This window comes from Etheostoma spectabile, unplaced genomic scaffold (genome assembly GCF_008692095.1).
Source record: "Etheostoma spectabile isolate EspeVRDwgs_2016 unplaced genomic scaffold, UIUC_Espe_1.0 scaffold48, whole genome shotgun sequence".
Classification (NCBI taxonomy): domain Eukaryota; kingdom Metazoa; phylum Chordata; class Actinopteri; order Perciformes; family Percidae; genus Etheostoma; species Etheostoma spectabile.
Window position 1 is genome coordinate 462,859 of NW_022605618.1, and position 12,601 is coordinate 475,459.

General features: G+C 41.1%; 1 protein-coding gene across 4 annotated transcripts in view; it reads left to right on the top strand.

Moving 5' to 3' along the window:
• The window catches only part of lrrk1 (leucine-rich repeat kinase 1), a 199,978-nt gene that overhangs the window by 182,098 nt on the left and 5,279 nt on the right, over positions 1-12,601 (top strand). For all 4 annotated transcript variants that reach the window (XM_032511829.1, XM_032511830.1, XM_032511832.1 and 1 more), the window contains 5 exons: positions 1,199-1,316; positions 4,468-4,584; positions 7,425-7,622; positions 8,060-8,274; positions 10,859-11,254. In XM_032511829.1, coding sequence (XP_032367720.1) covers positions 1,199-1,316; positions 4,468-4,584; positions 7,425-7,622; positions 8,060-8,274; positions 10,859-11,254 — 1,044 coding nt within the window. The remainder of the gene's footprint in view (positions 1-1,198; positions 1,317-4,467; positions 4,585-7,424; positions 7,623-8,059; positions 8,275-10,858; positions 11,255-12,601) is intronic.

Genomic DNA, 12,601 nt, shown 5'->3' on the forward strand with positions numbered 1-12,601 from the left:
GAATATATTAAAGGGATACGAAAAGGACTTAAAGTGATAGTATTGTAGAAAGACTGTGTGGTTTCTTGGCATTTATATACTGATATGTCTATATACTAATATATATTTATATGCCGATATGTCTATATACTGGTATGTCTATATACTAGTATATCTATATGCTAATATATCTACATACTAACATGTCTATATACTAAGTCTAGTATAGATGTGTTATTTAATCTGCTATAGATAGATGGTATAGAAAGAAGAAGAAAGGGAAGAAAACAAGAAAAAATAAAAACTTTAAAAAAAAGTGTAAATGTGTTTGTGTATGAATGCATCTGTGTCTACGATGTGTAAATAATAATGTGTAGATAACTGAAGCATAAGATTTACTAAACGATAAAAGTAGAGAAAGGGGGTCGGACCTGATAAGTTGTTTATCAACTTCTTCCTACTCCTTTTGAACATGGGAAATTTTTTGTTTTGTTTGAATGACTTTCAATTTTGGAAGACTGTGCTAAGAAGTACATGACCTTATTTATCTGTCATTTTAATTATATATGTATGCACGAATGCATGTATATAAATCTTTTATTTAAATTTTTTTTTTCATGTTCAAATAAACTATTAAACTAAACTATCTGTCCCTATTCAAATATACATTAAATAAAAAAGTGAATCTAATAGCGCTGTGGGGTTGACCTTAAACCAAAAAGGTTGGGAACCACTGGCGTAAGCTATAGTAAATGCAGATTAAATAAAAATGTGAATGAACTTTTTGATTCAATTTATTTATGACAAAATGATAAATTTTTATGAAACATTAACCTTGAGGGATTTTTCTTTTTGAACAGACAAAATCCCACAAAGAAGAATCAACACAAACATTTCCTAATTGTAACCCAGTTATCTAAACAACTTATCTTGAGGAAAGCAGAGTAAATTTGTCCAAGATGGTTTCTTTAATTGTCCTTTGCACTATTGAACTGTGTGGATGCACAGCTGTGGTTAAGTTGACCTGGGAAGTAGGTCTGCAAGTAATGAATGTTTGCAGTGGTCAGTGTGCGCAACTTTAAATATTAAACTTTATTTTTTTAAATGTCTAACTCAGATACGATGTTTCAACCTGTCTGATGCCTTGTCAGATGCACTGCCATCACCAGATCCAGCAATGAAAACAATTCATACATCAATTGTATATTTGTGTGTGTAGGAGCTACAGTGTGGTGAATGTGGAGAAGGGCCAGGTGCAGGTGAAGAGGATGTCCTGTGCAGGCAGCAGGATCAGCTGTCAGATGAAGATAGCTAACGTTCTGTGGATGGCCACTGAGGTAAATCGCATTCACCATTTTCATGCAAATAAATGTTATTTCGGCTTCACCTACCACAGTACTGGTTCAGTTTATGCTTCAGTATGTAAGATGACCTGGCCATACACCTGGTGTTTGGCCACTCTTTCTGTCAAAAGCCTGTCACACAGAGATTTGGCAATACTACCGGAAAGAAGGTCTGCCATAATGCCAGGCATTGTTTTGTTTTTTTTACACTGAACCAAACAACGCCGGCATAGAGAGAGTGCATTTAAGTCCTGCACCCACCAGAGGGAAAACAACTCTCTGCTCTCAATTGACTTGTAGTGCGTGAAGGAGCCTCCTCGTCTATTCCGTTTGCTTGCTAACTACAAAAAAGTTCCTAAAAGCTGCTGTGTGGTGATAAGCACTACCATCAATATAAGGAACCCATACGTTTTTATAAAGACAAGTGGCTATAGCCATGAGGACTCGGAAGGAAGAATGGGAAGACTGGGGGACCCTGACACTAAGCTAATGGCATACCCAATGTTAGTTTGAAGCAAGTTTTTTATTACCAAGTCAGATATCCAACAGGCAGTCTTAGGCAAACTAACATTATATTTATGTGAGTTTAGCTAAAGCATTGGATAAACGTGAAGGGTTTGCAAATGTCGTAGCTTACTAACACATAGCTAACATTAACTTTCTAACTGGTAGGAATAAACTGGTAAAGTCCTTTGACATGCTTAAATCTCATGTTTTTATTTAGCTATGGCCACTTTGTTGATTTATGCTTCTGCATGAAATCCTTTACAAACACGATCGGCTCAATCACACACACACAGAACATGGAGAACTGCGCTCCCTCGGCCTCTCTCTCTCTCTCTCTCTCTCTCTCTCTCTCTCTCTCTCTCTCCGTCAGTCAATCAGGTCCGCGGGTCTGTTCCGCTAACGTTTAGGGTTTCTTCAGTTTCAGGTTTGTTTTTAACTTCGGTTTGTAGTCCTTACATAGTAACCAGTAGATTTCTGGTGAATGTGGGGTTTGTAGTCCTTACATAGTAACCAGTAGATTTCTGGTGAACGTGGGTTTCAGACATGCTGCTTGGTTTAAATGCAACTCCCGTTGGGTCTCTGCCATCGGAGATTTTTTTTTTTTCTTTAACTGTCTGCTGCCCGCCCCCCGCTCTCTCTCTCTCTCTCTCTCTCTCTCTCTTTCTCTCTTTCTCTCTCTCTCTCTCTGTGTCTCTCTCTTACTCACACACACACACACACACACACACACACACACACACACACACACACTCACACATACCTGGTGTGGAAATAAAAAAAATAAAAAAGAACCAAAAACAAAAAAAGTATGAAAACTCTTTTACATTTTACTTCATAATTGCAACCTCATGTGTTGTATTCATTGTTGCAAAACGTTCTGTATATAGTTTGTTACCATAACAACACCATTGATCTGAAGCTCGATGCTGTCATGTAAATAGTTTTCTAATCAGCAATAAATATAACAATTTTTGATCAACTCATATCAATTGCATGCTAAATAACATACCGGTTAAAGCCCCGCCCATTTTAAGACAACCCAACTTCTGGGTTAGGTGCCGCCCAGTCCAAGTACGGATCCGGATACAGATAATTCATGTGGTAAACAGATACAGATACAGATAATGCTGTACTCGCTCATCCCTAGTGGTTTCCAATGGGTTGCAATCATTTTCTTTGCAGCTGTAAGTCCAGCAAATACAGCACGTTTCTGAGTCCCAGACAAAAAAGGAAACATTGGATGCAATATTGTTCCAGAACTGACCGACAGGAGAGCGCTCTCAGAACATGTAATGATATGTGCCTTGTGCTTTCATTGGACAGAAAGTGCTTAATGGGCTATTCATTATTTTCATGTGGTGAATTTTCACGGGGGCGATATACAGTATGTTCTATGAATGAAATTGTAGTGAATCTTCTGATGGTCTGGATTGTCTGATACTTACAAAATGCTAGACCATACATTATGCCATTCAAGATTGATACCCAGGTATGGGCAATCGCGTGCCCAGATCCTCTCAATAGGAAGGGCATAGCGGCCAGATATCACTAAGAACTGATAAAGCCTAGACACCATACCACAGTTATTAGGCTGTGCAGTAAATAACTTCCAAATAGGATGAATGGGCAAAGGACTCTTTCAGGGAACACCGTATGCCTTGATCATAGGCAGGCATAAGGCAGTTGTTTCAGTCCTGATCCTCCTCTATGGCAACCTGCGCAATACAATCCGAAGCGTCGGTTTTCCCCACTTAAAAAAGCAGTAAAATGTTGCGGTGTAATTGCTGTAATCCAGGGAGAAGCAAAATTTCCGCCTCTCAATGATGACCATAGATTTCCGTGCAGTCTGTAGGATCACCTGCCTGTCTGGCCTGTCTGTATAGTGGAGGACGTTGAAAGTCTGCATGGTCTTCTTTGGGCTGTCACTGTAGATTCTGTGGGCTCTCATAATCTCGAGCAGAGCATCTGCTAATTTCAGGAACCAATTAGGCAAGGGCTGCGAGAGATACTAGATGGCATTAGCACCTTCTAGCCCCCTCTTTTAGCCCAACGGATATTGCATCTTTGGCTTCTGTCTTCCATATCTGCTAGCTTCACTTCCATCTCCTGCAAAGCAACGGCCATGGTTGTGAAGAATTCTTGCTTGTTTTGCACTGTGGTCTTTACGTTGTTCACATCCAATCTGATAAAGCCAAAGCTTGCAGTCAGAAACTCTAGCCGGGTATGGATAGCAGTTAGCTTATTGTTGTTGTCAAGCCCCATCTGTTGAATCTGAGATTGGATCTGAGCAAAACGTGGTTTGAGGTAGCATTTCTGTTTCTTCAGTAATGCCCCTGCAAAAGCATCGGGATCACTGCGCTGGGTTCTGTTCTTGTTTGCTATACTACTTTAAATAACTCTAGCAAGGTCTAAGTGGTAAAATATTGAAGTTTGAACCAGATGAAACAACTATTTGACAAAATTGGGCTAAGTCGCCATCTCTGTCCAGCCGATCACGTGACTCTCGACAATCCTTACATTGAAGGTTTCTTGACAGTACATCCTGTGTAAAATGTAATAATGATGTAAACATGTATGTCTGGGATTTTACACACAATGTCTTAATTATTGTAAAACATTTATTATGTTTGTGTGATAGGAGCAGGAGGTTTTCATCTACAGTCTGAAGGACATGTGTCCACTCAGTCAACCCCAGAAACAGTTCTCCTGTCCAGGCGTCATCACCTGCCTGTTCCCTGTTCCAGCAAGAGAACAGGTCAGTTCACGTTTCAACACACACAAACACACACATACACACACACACACATAGTGCAGAGCTATAGCATCTCACTTTATGGGCATTGCTGTGACTTTACATATTGTTCTTGTTTCTATAAAAGTTACGTGACACATTCATAGTAGGTCAGACCTGTAACATTTATGTGACACTTCCAACACAGCAAAACTTAATTGAATGCTGTTAGGTTTACGTAAAGACTACAACAGCACAACGTTCAATACACACAGAGATTAAAAACATGATTTGTTTGCTTATTGATCACTTAAAAATCATCTGAAATCTGTTAATTAAACCAGGAAACATTTGAGTTTTTTTCATCTCAGACCGATGTTTTACCCTGACGCACTTTGTAAACCTGTACATCCATATATCAATAATCAGAACAGCGCTCCCCACTTATGTTGTGTTTTCATTCATGCCAGCGGCATTGGATGAATATATAAATATTTAGCAGAACGCTTTACAGCATGTGAGCAAATGAGAATTCCAACATAATTTCTTGTGCGTTATCAGAAGAAAAAGAGAACAGGCAGCAGAATTTTCATAGATAAAACTTGAAGGATTCCCTCATGCTCACAGTTGAGTATTTAAAATCGGTGAAAGAAACAATCTTCTTCGTTCATTTATTTACTTTCCAACTCACCGTTGTTCTCCGGTGACATACTACACTTCAAAGCTCTTTCAGTGACGTTTTCACATCTGAACTCCAGACTACGTCCGAGGAATCAGATCCCGACATATTTCAAAGTTTCCCTTTCACACGTGTAGCACACAACAGAAGATTGTCCGTGTCAGATACTGGAAATACTCCTACTGACTATCCAAGTGATTCAGACATTATCATTCTCACATACAGCTCTGCTGGGTAATGTCTAAATAATATAATAACAGTGTGCTAATAGCTTACCTGCCCCTCACAATTGCCCTTAAACATCTCACAGCCAGTATTATGGGCTGTGAGTCTCAGGTACCAAACAATGCATTTGTGGGAAAGTTATTTTATGGTCTGTACTGCTGCTCCCCTCTGACCAGCTGCCCTGTTACCCATCTACACTAAACTGCTATGCACCTTGGGTACCTTTTGAAGTGTAGCTGGTAGCATCCAGGTGTTAGGAGAGTGGTAGGTGTAGTTGGGACGGGGTTGGGGGATGGATGAGAATGAAATGTGATCATCTTTTTTTGTATAAATCTGGGATCGTCTGATATTGTGGAAGGGTGTATTAAGCCTGCCAGTAATAACAGTTCATATCACCAAATGTAAAAAAAAAAAAAAAAAGAAGAAAAATACTATACAGCGATTTTTGGTATTACAATGTACTATTTGGAAATGTCAATGTCACAGCAGTACAGGACGTAGGTAAAAGACAGAACAGGCTTCTGAAACAACATGTAGAGAACGGGACACTAAAACCTTTCATTGCAAGTCTGAGGGCCCTATTTTAACTGAGCATGGCGTAAAGGCATGGCACAAGTGCGTTTAGGGCGTGTCCAAATCCACTTTTGTTAGTTTGACGGCGGAAAAAAGGGTCAGTGCGCTGGGTACATGGTTCAAAGGGGTTGTACTTAGTGTCTTTATTAATTCATAGGTGTGTTTTGGGCGTAACTGTCAACAAGGTCAGCAGGGCGGTGGAACCCTATTGTTTTCCCAAAGATTATTATTTTTCGATTTAGAAAAGTCACGCTACAGCTTAAACCATACATGTTGGGGGGGTGCCATTTTCAGGACTGGTCCAGATCCAACTGCAAGGACCTCCCTGCAAAGAAATTCACTATTCACCCACTTCCACCCCTAGGTGGCGCTATAGCAGAAAAAAAATGTGTTTGGCCTTATAACTCCCAAACTGTACATCGCAGATTAAAAACAATTTACAAACAATTTATTGTAAACCTACTTTTTCAATCTCCTCCTAGACCGTGCAACCAATCTGCATGGAACTTGTATAGCATCTCCCAAACGACCTGACAAAAAATTAATTAAAAAGACAAAATAATTTTTATTGGATGAAAATTGCGCAAATTATGCACAAACAAATTTGTATAGCTAGCTACAAAAACACAAACTTTGCCATATCTCAGCCAGTATAAAGTGCTATCAAGTACAAAAAGTTTATATCTCATTAAAGGCTCATCCATGTTTTACTAAATTTTGAGTCTGCCATCTAGGGCCACTCCTGAGGCCACGTCTACAGTGGGAAACTGATTTGTCAGATTTGGCAATAATTTTGCCACGTTAAACTTTGCGCGATTGACGACCAAACAAAATTCCTTAGCTAGCTTCGAAACACAAACTTAAGCATATCTCTGCCAAATTAAAACTATCAGCTAAAACTTTTGATCATTGTTTGACATGCTACTCTGAGGGTCTGTACCAAAGTTCTAGTTTTATTTGTAATCATTTGCACGTTTGTGTGCTGCTGCGCGTCCGTGTGTGTGTGTGTGTGTGTGTGTGTGTGTGTGTGTGTGTGTAACAAGCACACTGTCCGCGTGCTGTGCAAGTCTAGGCGCATTTCCCTAATGCACTGTTAAAATAACAACAAAATGCTGTGCTGTTGACTTTAGACCAGGTTTTTGTTGGTCATTGGCGCGATCACTTCCTGCTGCCTCAAGATAGCAATACACCAAGAATTCACATGAACACACCTCCCTTCAAGACCAGCACATGAGCGCAAAGATGGGTGCAGGTGAATTTGCTATTTAAACGATGTGGGTGCTAGACAGTCTTGCGTTGGGCTTTGCACTGCACTGCGCCAGGTGCAAGATAGGACCCTTAGAGTGTAAGATGATTATTAAAATGTAAATGTTTCTAACCTGTTCAGAGCCTGTCCAGAGTGTTTGCGGGGATGTCTGACGGCCTGGTTGCAGTGTACAGCTTGGTGGAGGGCCTTCCTTTGGAGGGGGAGACCTACCTGTGTTTACACACCCTCAACAAGACAGTGTTTGCTCTGAAGGACTCAGATCCCAGACAGAGACCCTACCCAGTCAGGAGCATGGCACTGGTCAGCAGTGGCTCCCAGGTGAGCAGATGATCAGTCAGGAATGTCATGTTTGATAAGTCACCAACAAGTAGGGCTGGGCAATATAACAATATATATTGTTGTCAAAACGATATATAAGCATGTTCATCGTATATACGTTTCTACATTGTTTCTATCGCAATGGTGAAAAAACACACCTGAATGGCATTGCATCAATATTAACATCATTTGGATCCTTGATTTTGCACTAAAGTTCCTAATTAAATGACACTATACATACACTATATCATGAAATATATTATTACCCAGATTTGATGTACCTATATCAGGATAGAATATTTTGGCCATATTGCCCAGCCCTACCAAGAGGTTAACCCATAGAGACAGTGTTCTACCGGAGGGGAAAATAACTCTCTGCTATCCGTTAACTCAGTCTTTAATGTGTTGTCCCTCTCCCTGTCCGTGGTGGTTATTAGTTATGGTTCTCCAATGGTCCGGGCCTGCTGGTCATTGACTGCCTGAGTCTTCAGGCAGTTCAAAGGCTGGAACCCTACAACCCGCCGTCCTCCATTGTATCCATGACAACCAGCTTCAGTCTATGGGGAGAGGAGGCAGTGTGGACCCTGGATGACCACACCAACACCCTGCTGCTCTACCATGCTGCCTCCTACCAGCTCTGTGCCAAGTACAAGTGAGTGGAGCTTTAATGTTAAAGGACTGCCATAGGGTTATATTCTGGAGAACAGTTAATCACGCTCATGTCGGAGGAATTCTGCCATGCCTTGAAAGTTAACAGAATCTGGCAGGCTGTATAAATATGTATAAACATATTATTATTGGCTGATTTCGGCATAGAGACAGAGTGCATTTAAGTTCCACCCCTACCGTTGGGAGAGACCACTGTTCTCCATTGACTTGTATTGCGTGTAGGTGCCTACTTGTCAATTGTGTCTGATAGCAAACAAAAGATGCCTAAAATCTGTGGTTTAGTGATTACTTTACCAACAGCTTAAAGTAACCATAATTTAAGTTTTTATAAGCCACTGAACCAAAAAAAACTGAGCTTTTAGGAAGAATGGGAATACTGTGGAATCTTGACCTAAGCTAACGTTATGCCCAAACTTACATGTGCACGCTCTTACTGGGTGAGCTAGATGTCACTCCGGTTGATGAATATTTGAAGCAATAATATGCCTTTGTTAGCAAAAATTAGAACAATTTCAAGGCACCCTCACTGGAAAAATGAAAAATCAACTCTGACGCATTTCGGCATACAAGCCTTTGTCAGGCAGTCTCTGGCAAAGGCTTGTGCTGAAACGCATCAGAGTTGTTTTTAAAGGTTGAGATGACTAAGCCATAACGATAAAGACTATATACAGTGGGGAGGACAAGTATTTGATACACTCCGGATTTTACAGGTTTTCCTACTTACAAAGCATGTAGAGGTCGGTAATCTTTATCATAGGTACACTTCAACTGTGAGAGATGGAATCTAAAACAAAAATCCAGAAAATCACAATGTATGATTTTTAAATAATTTATTTGCATTTTATTGCATGGCATAAGTATTTGATCACCTACCAACCAGTAAGAATTCTGGCTCTCACAGACCTGTTAGTCTTCCTTTAAGAAGCCCTCCTGTTCTCCACTCACTGTATTAACTGCACCGGTTTGAACTTGTTACCTTTATAAAAGACATGTGCTTATGCTACTTACGTAGCCACTCCTTAGTTGCCCTGACTGTGTGTTTTGGGTTGTTGTCATGCTGGAAGACCCAGCCACGACCTATCTTCAATGCTCTTACTGATTGTTGGCCAAGATCTTGCAATACATGGCCCCATCCATCATCCCCTCAATACGGTGCAGTCATCCTGTCACCTTTGCAGAAAAGCATCCCCAAAGAATGATATTCCACCTCCATGCTTCACGGTTAAGATGGTGTTCTTGGGATTGTACTCATCCTTCTTCCTCCAAACACGGCGAGTGTAGTTTAGACCAAAAAGCTCTATTTCTGTCTAATCAGACCACATGACCTCTTCCCATTCCTCTTCTGGATCATTCAGATGGTCATTGGCAAACTTCACATGGGCCTGGACATGCGCTGGCTTGAGCAGGGGAACCTTGCGTGCGCTGCAGGATTTTAATCGGGGCGGCTGTGGCTCAGTGGTAGAGCGGTTGCCTGCCAATCGGAAGGTTGGTGATTCGATCCCCGCCCCTGCAGTCATTGTTGAAGTGTCCTTGGGCAAGACACTGAACCCCGAGTTGCCCCTGGTGCTGCGCATCGGAGTGTGAATGTGTGTGAATGTTTATCTTGCATGATCTTGCATAGAGCGCCAGACCGAGGGAGATTGACCGTCATCTTGAACTTCTTCCATTTTCTAATATCTGTGCCAACAGTTGTTGCCTTCTCACCAAGTTGCTTGCCTATTGTCCTGTAGCCCATCCCAGCCTTCCCAGTGCAGGTCTACAATTTTATCCCTGATGTCCTTACACAGCTCTCTGGTCTTGGTCATTGTGTAAAGGTTGGAGTCTGTTGAGTGTGTGGTCAGGTGTCTTTTATAAAGGTAACGAGTTCGAACAGGTGCAGTTACAGGAGGGCTTCTTAAAGAAAGACTAACAGGTCTGTGAGAGCCAGAATATTCACTGGTTGGTAGGTGATCAAATACTTATGTCTTGCAATAAAATGCAAATAAATTATTTAAAAATCATACACTGTGATTTTCTGGATTTTTGTTTTAGAGTCTGTCTCTCACAGTTGAAGTGTACCTATGATAAAGATTACAGACTCAACATGTTTTTAAGTAGGAAAACCTGCAAAATCTGCATTGTATCAAATACTTGTTCTCCTCGCTGTATGATTGTCCCATATATGATTGTCCCATCCAAAGAGCACCTCAAACAAACAATTTGAGTCCTGGAAGTGTTACTCTACAGACATTTTTGTGAATTATACCTTTGCTACTTCAGGTTGGCTAGTTAATGCTAAGAAAGGTGCACACTACCATGTTGGACCTATGCAGTCTTAACCTGTATGATACAGTACTCACAGCTCTGATTGTACAGGTGAGCAGGAGAAAAAAGCTGCTCAAACATTGTTATGACTCGAGTAGCTGTTTTTGTTATCATGTGGCCTATATGTAGGCTTGTGTGCTGTATGTATGTATGTAGTGTGTATGTGTGTGTGTGGGTGTGTGGGTGTGTGGTCTATAGCTGCTCTTAACTAATTACCCCTTGTGGTATTAATAAAGTTGTTGAATTGAATGTTATGGTTTCAGCTGTGGAGACAGCAATCCTCTTCGGGACGTTTTTGCTGTGCGGAGTCCTGCAGGGGTTGCAATGGTGAGAACCACTGAACTCAAGCCCACAGACCAAGAAGAGAAGTTGGAGTGGACTGAGGGAGAAGTGACATTGATCTACAGCGAGGAGGCGGGCACTCAGATCATCCAGCACCAGGATTCACTGACAGAATACTGCTCCATATCATCCAACTGCTCCCTGGAGCCAGTGGGGTCAGACTGTTCTAGCCCTGCAGCCCTCGCCTCATTAGCCAGCCACAGCAGTGTGCCACTGTCAGCAGAGGACCAGGACCAGCAGGCATCCTCCAACCCCACACCGCCGCAGCTGCAAGCTTTCACTGTGCTACCAGTGAACGGAACTCTGTGGATCCCCAGGTACAAAACCACACCATGTGAACACAACACAAAGACACTGTCTGAAGACAGTGAGACATTGGGGATATGAAGTGTGTCAGGTTCAGGACACTTAAACTTACTAAATTTTTGACGGTCAAAGCAACAAAACGAGACTCAGACGGTAGTGAGCAGTTTATAGACTTTTGCCACAAAAGGGAAGAGCAGATGAGAGCACCTTCTCACCAGCACTGCCCTAACAATCTTCAACATTCCCTCTGTAGCTCAGTCCTTTTATACACACACACCAGAGGTGGGTAGTAACGAGTTACATTTACTCCGTTAAATTTACTTGAGTAAGTTTTTGAAAAAAATTGTACTTCTAGGAGTAGTTTTAAATCACTATACTTTTACTTGTACTTGAGTAGATTAGTGAAGAAGAAACTGTACTCTTACTCCGCTACATTAGGCTACAAGGAGCTCGTTACTTTTCTTTTTACCTCTTTGGTATTCTACGCGTCATTGTTTTTACCACAGCGTACGTCTCATTTTAATGTTTTATTTTGACAGAGAGAGAGAGTCTTCCGCTTAAGGCTCTACCACGTGACTGTGTTCCACCAATCAAACGGCGTTGTGCAGTCACGTGACCATACTCGTTCTCAGCGGCGGGACCATAGACTGCATATATCTATGGGCGGGACGTGTTAGCTTACAGTCGTAGCAAAACAAAGAATCAACCGTCGCCAAGGCAACACAGACGTGGAGGAACCCCCCCGCCTCATAGTGAAAGCATGGTTACCTTTTAGGAAAAGTGTGAAACAACAGCTACGTTATGCGGCGTCTTCTGTGTCGACCAAAACAAACGGACATGTGAGCGTTCAACAACTCAATATCTAACCTGAGGAGACGTAGCGGTAGTTTTAGTTTTTGCTGTGGATAGGTGGATCTTTGTCTTTTAGGTTACATACAGTATGTTTTGCACATGCAGTATCCATCCAAATTTAGTGTGACAAGTCTCTCACTTAAGCTATTTTGTAATTAATAAATACATTTTAATTTATTTTATTGATTGGATGAACAATAGTTTGCCTGAATATGATTATTTTGTATTTTTGTCGGTCTGATTGATGCTTGTGTTAAGAAATAAATCAGACGTTACTCAACAGTTACTCACTACTTGAGTAGTTTTTTCATCAAGTACTTTTTTATTCTTACTCAAGTAATTATTTGGATGACTACTTTTACTTTTGTCATATTATTCTAAAGTAACAGTACTTTTACTTGAGTAAAATTTTTGGCTACTCTACCCACCTCTGACACACACACACAAAGGTGAGGCAAACAGACATTGGACTGAGGTTATCTTTATTATGCTACAGAGTGTCAGTT